This window comes from Mustela nivalis (genome assembly GCF_964662115.1).
Source record: "Mustela nivalis genome assembly, chromosome: 6".
NCBI lineage: Eukaryota > Metazoa > Chordata > Mammalia > Carnivora > Mustelidae > Mustela > Mustela nivalis.
In genome coordinates this window covers 147,939,003-147,957,301 of record NC_139025.1, presented here as the reverse complement: position 1 = coordinate 147,957,301, position 18,299 = coordinate 147,939,003, and the positions used below count along the sequence as shown (strand labels likewise).

The window sequence follows — 18,299 nt, the reverse complement described above, 5'->3', positions numbered from 1 at the left end:
GCACAAAAGGGTACAAAAGGAACCCCTACAATACTTCCTTTGTGAACACCAAAGAAGAGCTAAATTAGTGGGACAAAATTTCAGATTTTGAAAAAGCAATATGGGCAAACAGTCAACAGACCAAAAAATCTATAATTTTAATGTAGTTTGAGTTAAATTTAATGTAGTTTGAGTTAAAATCCCAGTGGTTTCATTCTTGGCAGTTAACAACTCATTATAGGGCCCATCAGTGAAAAAAAAAAAACAAGGAAGGGAAAATAGCAAAGCACATTTTTAAAACAAATATTAATGAGGTGGTGCTTGTAACATTACATATTTAAGTTGTACAGCTACAGTATTAAAAACTGAAGAGAACAGAACATCAAAAAATAGACCTAGGTACATTCACATGTAGATACTGTAAAGAGACTCGCATTACTAATTAATGATGGATTATTTAGTAATTACTAGGGCAAATGGTGACTAATTTAGAAATACGGAATTATTTAATTGTAACTGGAAAAGAAATTATAATATGTAAATAGACTCATTATAAAATCATCTACCTCAGTATAATAATATCAATTGACACAGTTTTACAATGAATTATTATTTGGATAATTGAGTTATGAATCATTTGTTATTCAATTGAAGGAGGTATGCTGTCAAAGCTAAAAGGGACAAAGAAAAAAACTGGTACACCTGTCCATGTAAAAACAAAAACATCCAAAGTCAATAAACTACATTAAAAAAAAATGTGAAAGGTAAATAGGAAAAGTATTTGCAATATCTATGACAAAGAGGTGTTGAATATCTTTAACACAGAAATTTCAATTAAATTTAAATATAAATTTAAGAAAGGAAAAAACATGATGCTGAAAGGAATAAAAACCAAAAGACATACCCAGGAAATTTATTTTAAAAAGAAATAATACAGAAACATTTTATCTATATCAGAAGAGGTAACACTATAAATTAAAACCACATCCTCTTTTCACCTAAAAATGGCAAAGACTGTAATGCGAAAGCAACCGGTGTGTCTAGAAGACATGTTAGAAAAAATCCAGTTGAGTTTGGCGATGACTCTTCAGATATAATACCAAACAAAGGCAGGATGAATGAAAGGAGTAACTGATGAGCTTGACTTCATTAAAATGAAAGATTTCTGCTCTGGGAAAGATACTGTGAAGAGAAGGAGAAGACAAGCCACAGACTGGGAGAAAATATTTGCCAAAGACACATCTGAGAAAGGACTGTTACCCCAAATATACAAAGAGCTCTTAAAATTCAACAATAAGGAAAGAACCTGATTAAAAAATGGGCCAATGACCTTAAAGACTTCTCACTAAAGAAGATAGACATACATCTGGTAAATAAGCATATGAAAAGACATTCCACCTGGTATGCCATCCGGAAAATGCAAATTGAAATGATGCCATTAGACACCTGTAAGAATGGCCAAAATCCAGAACAGTGACAAAGACAAATGATGGTGAGGATGTGGAGCAGTATGAACTCTCATTCATGGCTGCTAGGAATGCAAAACAGTGCAGCCACTCTGGAAGACAGTTTGGCGATTTCTTACAAAATGAAACATGCTTTTACCATACGATCCAGCAATCACACTCTTTGGTGTTTACGCAAAGGAGCTGAAAACTTCTGTCCACACAAAACCTGTCCACGGATGTTCATAGCAGCTTTATTCATAATTGCCAAAACTTAGAGGCAGCCAAAATGTCCTTCAGTGGCCAAATGGGTAAATAAACTATGAATCATCCAGACAATGGAATATTTGTCAGTGCTAACACTAAATGAGCTATCAAGTCACGAAAAGACATGGAGGAAACATGAATGCATATTTCTATGAGAAAGAGGCCAATCTGAAAAGCCTGCATACTATATGGATCCAATTATATGACTTTCTGGAAAAGGTTAAACTATGGACACAGTAAAAAGATCAGTGGCTGCCAGGGGTTCATGGGGAAGGAGGGTTGAATAGGCAGAGTACAGAGGATTTTTAGGGCATTGAAACTTATGCTGTATGAAACTATAATGATAACACATGTCATTATACACTTGTCCAAACCCACAGAATATACAACAGCCAGAGTGAACCCTAAGGTAAACGATGGACTTTGATGATAATGATGTGTCCATGTCACTACATCAACTGCCACAGATGCCTCCATTCCAGTGGGGGATGGTGATAATAGGAGAGGCTGTATATGTTGGGGGCAAAATATGCATGGGATATCCGTACTTTCCTCCCAATGGTACTGTGAAGCTAAAACAGCTCTTAGAAATACAATCTATTTTAAAAGGGATAAAACAGTATCTATAAAGTTACAGAAAAGGGAACTTTCATACCTGGACATTAAAGATTTTACAGATTGATTTATTCATAGGTGAAAAAAAAATCTAATTTCACCAAAATGTTGACAATGGTTCTCTATCAAAGGCAGGGTGGTTCAAGACAGGAGTATGGTGTTTTTGTGTGTGCTCTCCAAAAGGTAAGTTAGTATAATTTAAATTTAATGTATTAATTTCATATAATTCAAAATATGTGATTCAGAAGGGCAAAACGTTTTTTTTTTTTAAGATTTTATTTATTTATTTATTTATTTATTTGACAGACAGAGATCACAAGTAGGCAGAGAGGCAAGCAGAGAGGAAGAAGCAGGCTCCCCACTCAGCGGAGAGCCCCATGAGGGACTCCATCCCGGGACCCTGGGATCATGACCGGAGCCCAAGGCAGAGGCCTTAACCCACTGAGCTACTCAGGTGGCCCTAAAAGATACTTGATTTTTATTTAAAAATAGTTTTGCCCTTGTGGGGCGCCTGGGTGGCTCAGTGGGTTAAGGCCTCTGCCTTGGACTCGGGTCATGACCCCAGGGTCCCGGGATCGAGCCCCTCATGGGGCTCTCCGCTCAGCAGGGAGCCTGCTTCCCTCTCTCTCTCTCTGCCTGCCTCTCTGCCTACTTGTGATCTCTGTCTGTCAAATAAATAAATAAAATCTTTTTTAAAAAATCGTGTCTTTTGATTAATAAAATCTAATTATGTGTTCTCAAGTCTAGGGCACATTTTTACTTTTTCAGTCTTGCCTCATCAAACTCAAGAGAGGACCGAATGAAGGCCTGACTCTGACGCTCAGGGAAGCCCAGGTTCACGCCCCGGAGACCACAGTTTGGGAGAATAAACCAGATCCTGAGCCATCAGCCAGGCACAGCTCGGAAACTCCGAGCGTGTCTGTTATTAATGGAGGGAGAGGCGGCGATGGGGGAGCTCAGCGGAGAAGAGCTAGAGGCAGCGAAGGGATACAGATGGAGAGGCGCAGGGGCTGACGCAGCAAACCTGTGAAATGACTTTGCAGAAGACCTGTCACAACGGATACACGACACCTCGGAAGACACGGCCGAGCATTCCTGCAGCATGTGCGCAAGTATTTCCGGGGAAAAGACCGAGAAAAAGGAGGAGGGAAGAGGAGAGAAGGAGTCTGCAGGCGTTTTTCTTAAACAAGCAACTGGGAAGAAGAGACCCGGAGAAGACAAACCCAAACAACGAAGGCCCGCACCGTACTTCAGTCTGAGCTTCAGTCCCTGGGCAGACATCCACCATTTCTGCTCTTTCTCCGCTCATGAAAAATGGTGAAGTTGCTCCGTGGATGTTGACTACACTCTAATTGTTTTGATGGTAAATGAGGCATGAAACCTATTGTCAAAAAACACGTTGTTCGGGGCGCAGAGCCATATTTTATCTTCCCAGAACATCACTCCCCAGGGGTGAACAATTTCTATGGGGCCGAAGAGATTCAAAATACCATGTCCTCGCGTTTCTTTAAATACAGAGTTATAGGGGCACCTGGGTGGCTCGGTGGTTTAAGCCTCTTCCTTCGGCTCAGGTCATGATCCCAGGGTCCTGGGATCAAGCCCAGCATTGGGCTCTCTGCTCAGCAGGAAGCCTGCTTCTCCCTCTCTCTCTCTCTCTGCCTGGCTCTCTGCCTACTTGTAATCAATCTCTGTCTCTCTGTCAAATAAATATGTTTTTTTAAAAAATCTAAAAAAAAAGAGTTTTAGGTAAAAACTTGCCCTTTACCTTCCCTAGTATTTCCTCTCCTCTTGAAACCATACGGAGCGCAGTGTTGATAAACATTAGTCACACCCTTCGTATTAGAGGGAGAACCTGTTGCTAACTGGATCCCTAGGATTTGCTTGGCTGTCCTGATTATTATATCTTGTGATGGAGCCCTATTCATCAGAAACTAATCAAAGGGTACTCGAACAGCCTGCTGTTGATTGCAAACCAACAGATTTTACTGTCTTAAGTTCCCCTCTGCCATCCTTTAATGGATACACGCTTATTGGCTAGAATATTTACTGGGTCAAGATAGGTTCAAGGTGATTTTGCTCTCAGGTAGTTTTGGGTCCTTTGGGCAGGAACCACATCTATTTTGATCAACTGCCTGGATGAACAGAAAGACGGATTGAGATACACACATTTGGGTGAAATGGGCAAATTCCATCCTGCCATCGGCACCGAAACTCAGTGCCTCTTAAACTGAATTCAAATCCGATTAAAACACACACATGAAAAAAATAAAATAATAAAATAAATAAATAAAACGCACACATGAATCACATCCTGCATGTAGGTATCCTGCCCTTAAGAAGCTGCACCAGCCTAAGGAGGGCCAGAGGTCATGGAGGATTTCAAGCGTCAGGACGCATGCGCTGCTTGTGACTGAAACATTAACAGGAGTGCGGAGTGGCAGGGAGGAGCGGGAAATACCATCTTCTTATGACAACCCACACAGCAGCCATTGTATTTGGAGCTCGACACCAAATTCTTTAGACTTGAATTAGAAGAGGCACTTGTTTGATAGATTTCCTCTTGTTCCAGTTTGCAGGCAACTAATCCTCACTGCATTGGATCAAACAGACGGGCGCAATCAATTCAGGGAAAGCAAGCAATGCCAGGTCTGCTCAATCTTCCCTCAATGAGCAGCAGAGAAGAAGGTGGGGTGGGGGGGAGGAAAGAAAGAAAGAAAATTCAGGCATGCCTGCACCCAACACAGCTTAGCAAAGGAAAAAATGAGAAGACAAGTTGAAATATGTATCCTGGCAGGTGGAAGCACTTGCTGTCAAGAGGGAAGACACTGACCCGCCACAGTGATGCCCAACGCACCACGCCTGGGGGTGCTGAGCGGGACCGAAAGGAGCAGGGGCAGACAGCAGTCGGGATGATGTCAAAACAATAGAAATCAGGGCCAGTGTCTCGAGGGAGGAAAGAGGTCCAGATTTACTTAGGTCTCCATGGTCTGTGATCTACAGTACAGTGTGATGAGCAAGTTAATTACTGCATTTAGGTAATTAAGTCTCAGAGAAGCCAGTACCTTCCAAAGCAAAATTAATTTATGCTGCTAGATCTTTCCAGGCTTGACTGGCCATTTGGTGAGAAGTCACATTGGAACCGCAGCCTCACAGCGGCAGGAAGAAGATTAATGAAAATACGCTAGAAATAGAACAGCCCCAGTATCAATGGCTTGATCTCTGCCTTTGGACCAGAAAGGCATGAAGAGATGCTTCCTGGTTTACCAGCAGCCACTTCCTCCCCCAGCCGCTCAAGGCCCCATCCATTCCCTGCCTCAAAGCATGGCCAATTGACTTAGTCTTCTTTGACTCTTCTTTTCTTGGTCCTCTCTTCTCCCACATGGCCATTCTTTCTTTCTTGCCCCCTGCTTCTGTTTTGATCAAGTCTAAAATATCTGTCTATAGTAAAGAGCATCAAAAGAGCTCATTTGGATAATGGTTCTCTCTCTCTTGACTCAACACCACTAATGATCCTCACAGTTCTTGGAGATCCCTCATTCCCCTGCGGTGGCCGTGAGTCAGGGTCTCCAGGCCAATACATAAATCACCGTCAGGTGGTTCTTCTCATGATCTGAGAAGGAACAGTGCTTTTTAAGAACAGGGAGAGTCAAATATTTCTTGTCCCCAAGTTCCTAGATGTTGGTCATGAGATTGCCTTTTTTTGCTGAGTAATGGCTCCAAAATGATGCTTGTATACATACAAACACGCTACTGGCATGCTACTGGCAAGCAGACGCATAGGTCCATGTGTGTGTGTTTGCTAAGCTGCATCTTCTCTACCATAAGCAAAATTTATGTATAATGCATGTTTATAGATACATGTAGCTTTATATATGCTTTTATGTGTACAAGTAGGCACCATTCGCTCTGTGTTCAGCAAGAAGTGAGGATGCCCCGGGTCTGGCTCCATTAAACCACCATTGTCCTTACCTTCAGTTGGCGGCTTCTCCGTATGGTCTCCTCGTCAAAGACCTGTAGGACCACTTGGCTTTCACCTCCAAGATGGGCTCCGATCGGAACACCGAGGTCCAAATCTCCCTCCCACTGCTGTGAGCAACTTACCGTTGGAGGTGGTGGTCCAGGGCTTCTTCAACCACATTCAGGAGAGTCGCGGCCCGGGTCAGGAGCTGACGGCTGCAGCTTACGGACTTGAGTTCCAAGATGAGTAAACTCAAGCAGAACATGGCTCCCATCTCCTCCAGCTCACTGGTGCCAAACTGGAGACCCTGCCAGGTAAATAAAGCCATCAGAAGAGACTATATAATGGGAATGGAGTGAAGACAATTTGGAATAGAGAGAGAGAACTCCTGGACACATGACTATCACAGAAATTGAGAATTAATAGCATTCATCAGCCGCTATCTAATGGGCTTTGTTGGGTGTTTTCTGAATTGGTAGTTCTCAGTCTACGTTATGTGTCATCCAGGGTTTCCCAGAAGGAACCACCCCCCACCCACCAAGGACAGTAATGCGCTGGCAGGGGTCCTGAAGGGCAGAGAGGTATGTGGTGTTCCAGAAGTCACTTCCCCCTCTTTAATCAAAACAACAGTGCTTCCATCTGTATTTTTAAAAAGGGTTCCACTGTTGAAACAAAAGATTGTAAACGACTGAATTAAGAGATGCCCTTTCCTTTCTGTCAACCAGTGGACAAGAATGAGGGAGATCCTTTATATATAAATACCAAAACTTAAAGACAACGCCACCAGCGTTTATTTAATCTGTAATGTGATAGTACGTGAGAGAAAAGCCATGATATTTACTCTGTGCTATTACCCATGAAGCAACATACAATAATAAACAATTTTATTGAGCATTTACTAGGTGCCACATGCTGTTCTGAGCCCATTCACATGGATTTAATTCAATGAATACTTATTAAAGTTATATGAGGTAGGTGTTGCTATTTCATCCATTACACAGGGAAAGGAGAGTTAGACCCATGCAGCTGATAGTTTATCCATGAACGCACAGTGATAGGGACTAGTAAGTGAATCATGAGTTGACTCTTCAACAAAGTGTTATCCATTACATAATGAAGTACAAACTGCATGGTTTTTGAAATTAGATAGGAATTGGGTTTGAATCTTGACTTCACCATTTTCTGATTGTGTGATCTTGGACTTAATGAACACTATTAGCTCCAATTTTCTCATCTGAAAAATGAGATCAAAATTCTTCCCTCCACACGTTTGGGCATGTGGTGATAATCCAGGGTCTACAAAATGCTGGTCAGTATCAGCTCAATTTCTCCTTCCTTATGCCTAGCAAATATATCTAATATGACAGAATTCAACGTGGTCCTGAGTTTTCAATCTCTATAAATATATTTCATTTCAATGAAAAAGTATTAATAGTTGAATATTATTTTTAAAGAGATTTTCATATCCAAATAGCAGTGATACAGGAAACAGAGATGTAATAGTAAAAATCCAAAAAGATTGGTCATAAGCATCACAACGGAAAACAAAATTGCAAACTGGGAATTTATCAGCCTCACGAAAGAATTTCTAGGTAAAAGGATAAAGGAAAGTAGGTCTATTTCAGCTTATTTCAAAGTTGTTTGAAAATTTTATTTGCTGCATGTTTGGACACCTGTTTTCCTAAAGAAAGGAGACACTGCTTCAGAGTAAAGGGAAGTCTGTTCCTCTGTAAACAACAGAAATGGGAGGGGAAGACAGATGTTTAACAAGTAATTTTTCTTCAGTCGGTAGAAAAGATCACTGTTTAAAGAGAGAAACATCTCAGTCTCTTTCCATTTGCTAAAGTTCCAACCTTGTTCTTACACCTTGTTTTCCTGGCTGTTCTTCTTCCTTCTAGAATGGCCAGCTGCGTGGGGAGTTACAAAGCGAAGGCCATGCCCTCCTCCTCAATCAGCCACCTTGCTGGTGGCAAGAAAGAGTAAACAAGGAGCATATGAACTAAATCCGGCCCCTCAAGGCAGGCAGGTTGCCTGATACATATGTGTAACTCCAGCCTCTAGCAGAGCACCTACAGGTCAAAAGGAGGACAAATCCTTGGTGGAAACAAATCTCACTGCATGAGCCATCTTGAGAGGTCAGGGGCAACACCATGGTATAAGTCAGCTTCTATAAAAAACAGCCAAAACGATAGCAATTTTATAACAAAAAATATTTCCATATCCCAAATATCAGTCCATTTATTTCAAGCAATTGTTGGTATTCTAAAAAAGATTTGTTGAGAAGACCTGGATTAAAGGAACTTGTACCACTTACTGGCTTCATGGTCTTGAGTAAATCACCTATTCCATTTTGATCTCCATTATGAATCTTTCTTTAATACACTCTTTTTACTCTCACCCGGTATCTAAAAAAATTATTGATATGGATAGTCTCTTCTTACCGCCATACACAATCTAGAAATGAAATCCTCAAAGGCAAGGACCGAGCATGATCCCTGGCATGGAGCCAATAGTTTATTATATAGCTTATCTTCAAAATATGAGAAATGGATAAGCAATGGCTTTATGTGGACGGCTATGGAGCAGCATGAACGTACAGTCTCTTGGATACACACCCTATTTGTCAAGTGGAACTTCGCTTTTTGGGGTAGCAAGTATATGAATGCCTTTAATTATGTTCCGCCACTGCCAAATGTCACGAAGAGTGAAATACTTCATTTTTGCTTCAGGGGATGCATTCACATCTCTGGATATGATCCAGAAAACAGGTAGACAAAATTTAGAAAGCCTGAGATCTGCCTGCATCAGTTATCATGGGTCTACAGTCACAAGTTCATAAATGAAACTGGCTTTGGGCTACTTTAAAAGTGAGTCTTATTAAAATAGAGACTCGGGGCACCTGGCTGTCTCAGTGGAGTAAAGCCTCTGCCTTTGGCTCCAGTCATGATCCCAGGGTCCTGGGATCGAGCCCCGCATCGGGCTCTCTGCTCAGCAGGGAGCCTGCTTCCCCCCGTCTCTCTGCCTGCCTCTCTGCCTACTTGTGGTCTCTGTCTGTCAAAATAGAGCTCCAACTCTCCTCTCCTCTCAGCCAATATGTGTTAATTACAATTTTTTTTCCATCGCCAGTAACAGAAAGACTGACTATAGTGACTTTAACATGAATGGAGTTTTATTTTCCATGATAAGTTTTCAGGTAGAAAGTTTATGGCATTAAACATCAGTGCCCTAAGAAAATCAGGACTACCGTATCTGTCATTCTCCAGGTTTTCTCATGATTGCAAGGAGGCTGCTGTAGCTCCAGCCAGCACATCATTCAAGGAAAGAGAAAGAGAAAATGGAGAATGGAGGTACCAGCACACACTTGCTTATATTTTATTGGCCAGACCTGTGTAATAGAGCCAACTCCAGCTTTACAATGGTCTGGGAGCTGAATATTTTTTGCTTGTTCAACTACTTTAAAAGGGAAAGGAAAGAGAGAACAGTGTTAGAAATGAGTGTTAGCGGAGCCAGACAGTTGATTCACATGTATATTCGTCTCCATAATTGGCTACTACCCTCACCATCACACACGTAAGTACCATAGATATGGGAGGAATATTTGTGTTAATTAAGAAAATTACATATTGGTAAAATAAACACAGGGTCCACAAACATGTTTAAAAAGTACATATATTGATAATTGGTGAACAAAAGGAGGAAAGCAATTAATAACCAAGCATGGAAAAAATATTTTATTTTATTATTTAAATAAAAATGCCTCTTACACCCAGCAAATGGGTAGAAATATATTCAAATTTATGATACATAGTGCGGACTCTTATGATAAAAGCTGGCACATATCAAAATGCAATGACATCTGACATGGTAATGTCACTTCTGTAAATTTTTCCTGAGGGACTGATTCAAAATAAAAGTGAAGCTATATGCATAAAATATATATACTGTGTCAAAGTTATATATAATACTCAAAATTTGAAGGAAATAAAACACTAAATATCTAGGGACGCCTGGGTGGCTCAGTTGGTTAAGCAGCTGCCTTCGGCTCAGGTCATGATCCCAGCGTCCTGGGATCGAATCCCACATCGGGCTCCTTGCTCAGCAGGGAGCCTGCTTCTCCCTCTGCCTGCCATTCTGTCTGCCTGTGCTCACTCTCTCCCCCTCTCTCTCTCTGATAAATAAATAAAATCTTTAAAATAAAAAAAAAATTAAAAAAAAACCACTAAATATCTAGTAAGGAAGAAATGGCTAAGGAAATTATAATGGAATAAATTTGATGAGTTATAATAAAGCCATTAAAGCGATAATTATAACAGCCATTTAACAATATGGAAAACACTTCTGATTTAACCACAGGTGGGTTTGAAAAAAGCAAAGTACAAAACACATAATGACGTGATTTCTGGTGACCATCTCACAATGAAGATGGAGGTGACCACCACCAATACCACATATACCTTTTAGACATTTTTGGTGTGATTTGATGATAAAACAGAGAAATTTGGAGGAGAGATGTTATCAAGAGAAGATCCACATACCAGAAACGTTTTTAAACAGTTTAGCATGCTAATAAAGGAGGAGACTTCCCTTCCGCAGTACACTCCTGAATTACATTTAGATTTACTTTTATTTCTTTTACGTGTAATTTACTGACACTACAGACTGGTGTCTCTTATCAGTTTCAGAAAACTGTAAGCCACTATCTCTCTGGGTGTTGCCTCTCCCCCGTTCCCCGGAAAGAAAGCAAAGACAAGCCTAACACTCCTATTAAACTTATTTATTTTTACTCTGTTGTCCATATCTCTTAACTTTACTTTTATATTTTTTAAATTTCTCTATCAATACAATAAATTCCGAGTATCTTTTCATATCAATGTTCCGTTTTAACAATTTGCTCTCCAGCTTCACTGAATCTGCTCTTTGATTCATTCATCTCAAAAACTGTCTCTGGAACACTATAAACATGGTTATTTTATATTCCCCTTCCCGATTAGTCCTGTATATATGGTCTTTGTGGGCATCCATCATTTGTCTGACTTCCTGTTTAATGTCAATACTGTAGGTCTGCCTGCTCAAATACTTTATGATATTTTGAGAGTCTAAATTCACATTTTTTGAATTTGAAGAAAGTCTCTGTGGATAGGTCTCAAGGCTCTTTGCTCCAGAGTTTGTGTTTTCTTCTATGAGGTACTTAGGGACTACCCATTGGGGACCGCTACCGGCTAAAGCCTCAGCTTAAAGCCTTTAGGGCCACAGCATACACTTAAGCTTTGACCCCTAACCTGCTTAAAAGAGGATTTGTGTTTAGAAATTATGAATGAGGACTTTTCCTTTTCTGTCTGCTATACCCAAAGCCATGGCCAAGACAGTCAAGCATCCTCACGTCCTCCCTTCACACACTGTGATGTCACTGATTCAGCAAGATGTCCTCATCTTTGGAGGCCCTGCCTTTATGTGGTGCTCTTCCCTTGGTTCTCAAAGTTCACACGGGCCTCTGTTTCCATCCCTAAACCCAAGTTGTAAGTGGAGAGGAATTAGTATCCTATAGATTCAATAATCTTACAGATCCAAAGATCTACAACACCTTTTGGCAAAGCCTGTCTCTTTTGGTAAAATTGGATACCTTCTAAAGCACACACAGAGGGGAAAATGTTACACCTATGCACAAATACTGCAGTTAAGAGAATGACACTCTGAAACACTGAACAAATGTCTTTTTTATGAAAAAGATTCACCACCAGAAATGAGAAAAATCTAAGACATTTCTTGTTTATAATCTCATAAAGGATCAAGAGTAGATTGCATTGGTAAAGTACAGTTAAAGATGTGACAGGAGCTCAGAAGTAACAATATGTTGAGATGGAAAATATAATTTTTAAATTAAAGAACAAATGGAAAGAGTTAACAGACTGTTCAATACAGAAAATAAAATCTATTACGTAGCAGACAGCCTCAAGAAATTTCCCAATATCTCAAGAAAAAAATAGGTTAAAATAATGACACATATATACATATATTACATATATATGAATGGCATATATGTACATATATGTGTATGTGTGTGAAATATATATATACATATATGTATATGTGTATGTGTATTATTCATATATATATATATATATATGAGAATAAGAATTTTAAAGCACCTTAAGGAAAAGTGATCTAATTCCCTTTCCAATTTCAGATTCAGACAAGTTGGGTAATCAACACAGAAGCCAAGAAAAGGATAAAAGAGGGGAAAGGGGATGAGGAAAAGGAGGGAAGAACTATTTTGTATTTTAAAATAATGGAGTACATAGGTGGCTGAGTCAGTCAAGCATCTGCCTTTGGCACAGGTCACGACCTCCAGGTCTTGGGATTGAGTCCCACATCAGGCTCCCTGCTCAGTGGGGAGCCTTCTTCTCCCTCTGCTCCTCCCCACTGCTCATGCTCTCTCTCTCTCTTTAATAAATAAATACAATAATCAGTCTGCAGATCAGACAGGTTCACCAAATATATGAGACATAATTAATAAAAAGAAACAAGAAAAGCATTGGGGACTCTATAAATAATCAAAATTAAAGAACCTAAAATTGGGGCACCTGGGTGGCTCAGTGGGTTAAGCCTCTGCCTTCGGCTCAGGTCATGATCTTGGGGTCCTGGGAGTGAGCCCCGCATCGGGCTCTCTGCTCAGTGGGGAGCCTGCTTCCCTCTCTCTCTCTCTGCCTGCCTCTCTGCCTGCTTGTGATCTCTCTCCCTCTGTCAAATAAATAAATAAATAAAATCTTTAAAAATAAAACCCTGAAATTTAGTCACACTCATAAATATCAAAGACAATGAAGCAAATGTACAGAATTGGGAGGAAAAGTTGTGCCTCAAAAATGTTGTTTATGTGTTATGGCCTCAAGGAGAGAAACCCAAAGAAGAGAAGGCATGAAATGTACACCATATTGCATGGAGCACTGGGTGTGGTGCATAAACAACAAATTTTGGAACACTGGAAATAAATAAAATTAAATAAAATTTTTAAAAATTTAAAAAATGTAAAGTGTCAAAATGTCTCTTAAAATATTTACATTTACATTTACAACATCCAACACATGGAAACAACCTAAGTGTCCATCAGTGCATGAATGGATAATAAAGATGCATGTGTGTGTGTATGTGTGTGTGTGTAATATTACTCAGCTATAAAAAGGAAGGAAATCCTGCCATCTGTTACCACATGGATGGACCTGAAGGGCATCATTATAAGAGGAATAAGAAGTCAGGCATAGAGAAATAAGTACCGTATTTTCTCACTTATTTGTGGAATCTAAAAAATGAAAAAAAGATGAACTCATAGATTAGGAGAACAGGTTGATGGTTGTTAGAGATAGAAGGGTAAGGGGTACGAAAAAGATACAAGCTTCTAGTTATGAAATAAGTCAGTCATGTAATGTAATGCACAGCTTGGTAACCATAATTAATACATTGTATTGTTTATTTGAAAGTAACTAAGAGAGTTGATCTTAAAGAGTTTCCCTCCCAAGGGAAAAAAAATGTTGTAACTATTTGTGGTGATTCACGCTACCAAGATTTATTGTGTTCATTTCACACTATGTCTATATGTTGAATCACTGTGTCATACACCCGAAACTAATATAATGCTATCTGTCAATTATATCTATATATGCCTATGTAAACCTACAGATAATACATATATCCACATACAGACATAACCCAATTAAAGAAAATGTTGTTTGTGTTCAGAAATAGGAATATATAAAAATGATTATGCAGCGTGATCTAGAGTATTTTTCTAAGAAAGGCAGGAAGATGATATCACTAGGAAATCTACTAACATAAATAAATAAATAAATAAATAAATAAATCTACTAACATAAATAAATCAAAAGCCAGAAGAGTGAAAAACAAGAACTTCTGGATGGATGCATCCATTTCCAATACAAGACTTAGTGTCTGAGATCTTTCTAGACCTGAAGGGGCAGTATGGCGGGGTGGGTGTTAACACAGGCCCTGAGGCCCAGGTTGCTGGCATCCCAATTCCAGTGCCGCCACATGCTAAGTATATGGTCTTGGGGCAGTCATTTGACCTATTAGTGTCTCATTTTTCCCATCTGTGTAATGGGGAAAATACTACTATCTCATGGAGGTATGGAGGTAATTCAATGAGTTTTATATATACAAATTTACATTGGCACTTGGTCCCTTGCAGGTAATATAAGTATTTATTATTACCATTAATAATAGCAAATACTTAGATAAACCAATATTCCAAGCCAGACTTGACATGAACAGTCCTTATTAAAACTATGGCCAAAACTATGACCTGCTCTCACTACTGTTATTTATAATTTTTGACAGATTCTAAACAATTCAATAAGATAAGAAAAAATGAGTCATACATATTAGAAAGGAAGGAATCACATTATCATTATTTGAAGACTGATTATGTACTAAAACAAACCAAAGGAATCAACTGAAACAGAAAATCTATTAGATATAAGGCAAGAATCGAGTAAGTAGACAGGTTACAAATTAAACATCCAGAAATCAATTTTCTTTCTATAAACCAGCAAAATAAATTATTAAGTATAATAAAAACCCCATTCACAATAGGAACACAACTATAAAATATCTAGGAATAGAATTAATAATAAATACCCCAAGGGTTATATGATAAATCCCAGGACCTCACCAAGAGATAACAAGGAAAATTTAAAAGAATAAAGCAATATGCTGAATTCTGGGCAAGCAATACCATGCCGTATCAATTCTCCTCATATCAGTAAAACACCAATGGGGATTTTCAAACTTGGCAAATTAATTCCATTTTAGAAGAATAAACAGCAAAAGTATCCAAGAATAATTTTGGAATGAGGAGTAGAAAAAAAGTAACAATGGGAAGATCTTATGCACTTACAATAATTCAATGCTATGGCATTAACACAAGACATGGCAAGACATGGTAGATAAAGAGAGGAATAAGAAAAATGCCGAAGCCTGTGGAATGTGTACAGGTTTGCATACAGGAAAGGTGCCTTCCAAGTCACCAGCAAATGGATTGTAATGGGGCTCAAATAAAAATCACTGGTTAATACTCTGGGGGAAAATCTTAACCCAAACACAAAATTATTCCATATTGACGAAAGGATTAAATGTTAAAAAAAAAAAAAAAACTTGAATGATTAGCGGAGGAATAAAACATATATTCCAATGCTCTATCATCTCCAGACCAGGAGAAGGTCTTCCTATGCACATCCTCAAAGAAGAAACCATAAAGGAAAATCGTAATGATTGAATAAATAAAATTTAAATGTATCTCATTAGCCTGAAATATCAGAAACCATGCTTTAAAAAAAACAACAGATGTAATTGCAATAAAGGACAAAAAATAACATGATATAAAAAGCAAATTAATAGAGCAATGAAATGTCATAATTTGCTTTTCGATTCACGTTTACCTCTCACTCCCCAAATCATCACGCTCTGCTGGTAAAGGGCTATAAACGGACATTATCATAACCTGTTGCTGATGGAAGGTCATATCTATGCTATTTCCATAGGGTAATTTGGAAATCTATTTCAAAAGCCTTAAGAATGTTTACCTCTTGGAGCTCACAATTCAAATTCCAGAAATTTATCTTAAGAAAATAATCATAAGGGGAACAATAGAAAAAAAAATCCTAAATGTGTGGCAATATATTTCTAGTCAAGTTTGAATGTATTCACAACATGGAATATTAAGACTATGATGTGTTTTGTCCCCAACACCATGGGGACAGACTCACGGGATAGCACCGAAGTACAGTAGGTTGACTAGAGTGTGACACGTCCGTTACGATCTCAATTTTATTTAAAATTGTTAAAATGATTGATGTGCGCTAAAATGTTCACAGCAGTTAGAAATACATGGTGAGGGGGTGTGTGTGTTCTTCGTTTCCCTTATTTTATTTTTAATCATGAAAACTACGACATTGCTTTTGCCATTCGTACTTCCTTAAACAATGCTTGGGAGCCTGGAAATAGTGATGTATCTGAATTAATACCTTATTTTAGATACTGTGTGATTTAAAATTTAAAAGTAAATTAAATTCAAAATTCAATCTTCTATATTGTTAGTGTAATTAAATATTTCAATAAAATAATTAAGTATTTAATAATAACAGAAGGCAGAGGAACCCTGGTTGGGTGTAGTCAGTGTCTCGCTTCTCCCTTCACATGCTACCAGGCAGCCTCTAGGGTCTTTCCATTTCTCCAGGTCACTGGCCTGAGCCTGTTTTCCTTTCGGGGTAAACAGCCTGCAGTAAGAAATCTAGTCCCGGAAACATTTTCAGAATCTTCCCAAAGGGTCAGCATGAGCTAGAGGCAGTGACTTTTAGAGTTTTAACCAAGTTTGGAGAGTCTGTGAACAAATTAACTTTGCACACCCTCTGCCTTGACGTGCACAGAGCAGGGAAGTTAGAGCCAATCCAGGCCCTCAGATCTGGGAAGTCCTGCAGGCAGCCAGGGAGGCGAGCCAGAGGGCCGGTAGAGGGCTCCTCGGCTCCCCAAACCCATCAAATGGACTCTAAAGCTTCAGAACCCTTCCCCAGGCATGTTGGTGCCTCCGCCATCTGACTGGCTCCTCTGCACACAAAGAAGCCTTTCTGTGTCCATTCTTCCAGCCCCAGCCTCCTGACCCGTTACTGACAACTGTTTCCGTAGTAACTGCAAAAAGGCCCTACATTCACTGGAACGGCAGGCCGGAGGGTGTGGGCTGGACTTCCAATGTGTCCTTTATTTCAGTGCTGGACCTTCCCTGCGCCTTTTATTGGTGAACTCGTGGGCAAGCCATGAATGACACAGCGGACAGTGAAGTCCTCGGGGACTGTTGTCCATGTCCTCCCGGACCATGCATGTGAGGGTCAGTAGGAACAGAGCCTAAAACCCAGGCAGCCTAGGATTTGAGCGGAGAGAGCATTCTAAGCGAGCCCAACCCTCTTCTACAGATGCACAAAAGGGCCACAGCTTACACAAGTTTATGTAGCTGAGCACACCGGAAAGACGGTTACAGGAAATGTTCTCCCGACACAAGTTAAACGTCCATGTCAATACACAGGGTTTAAACTTCACATGTTTGTTTATAAAAAGCTTTTGGTGGTTTTGAGGTCATGTGTTCTTAGAGGTTATATGACCCTGTAAGTCCTGCATTTTTAAAATTCCCCATTCCCAGGATGCCTGGGTGGCTCAGTGGGTTAAGCCTCTGCCTTTGACTCAGGTCATGATCTCAGGGTCCTGGGATCGAGCCCCACATCAGGCTCTTTGCTCCCTTTCTCTACCTGTCTCTCGGCCTACTTGTGATGTCTGTCTGTCAAATAAATAAATAAATCTTTTAAAAAATAAATTAAATTAAATTAAATTCCCCATTCACTTTCCTACCAGAAGGCTCACCCAATATGGCACCAGGGGCATGCACAGCCCCAGCCGTGGACAAAAGGAGGTCATCCCCCTCTTCTATTATTTGCCACCCACTGTCCCTCGTCCTCAGAGTCCCCTTCTCTTTGACCTGTAGCCCTGTCCCTGGCTTCTGAAACCGCCCTAGGCCATCTTGTAAGGTGATACCAGGAACGATCTCTCTAGCTGTGGTCACTATGGGTTCTCTCAGACCCACTCTTAAGCTTCCCTTCTAGAGCCCCAGACTGGAGAGAAAAGAGAGAAGGTCCTCCTACCTAGGCCCATATGAGTCTTATACATATTGTATGAAACTCATCTGCAAAAGGCCAAGACTCCTGAGAGTAGATGCTGGTCACAGCAACAGAGCAGAGTTCTGCTTTGCCAGGTTTCAATCCAATTCAGTTTCTGAAGCCCGACCAGGTCCTGAGGAGCATGGCAGAGGAGCGAGGGAGGCTAGGATAGTGAGGGGGCAGTGGGAGGCTTTGCTTGGTGGGCATGGGCAGTGCCTCAGAGCCCAAAGGTGTGCAAGCATTTTAATACACTGATAATCGGCATGGCCATACTGGAATACCATCCCTGACCCTGACCCAGGACTCCACGCCCTACACCAGCATATC

At 40.0% G+C, this 18,299-nt stretch overlaps 1 protein-coding gene across 2 annotated transcripts in view; it reads right to left on the bottom strand.

The window, feature by feature from the left end:
* AGBL1 (AGBL carboxypeptidase 1) overlaps window positions 1-18,299 on the bottom strand; it is a 717,958-nt gene that overhangs the window by 207,999 nt on the left and 491,660 nt on the right. For both annotated transcript variants that reach the window (XM_082736037.1, XM_082736038.1), the window contains exon 22: window positions 6,408-6,571. In XM_082736037.1, coding sequence (XP_082592163.1) covers window positions 6,408-6,571 — 164 coding nt within the window. The remainder of the gene's footprint in view (window positions 1-6,407; window positions 6,572-18,299) is intronic.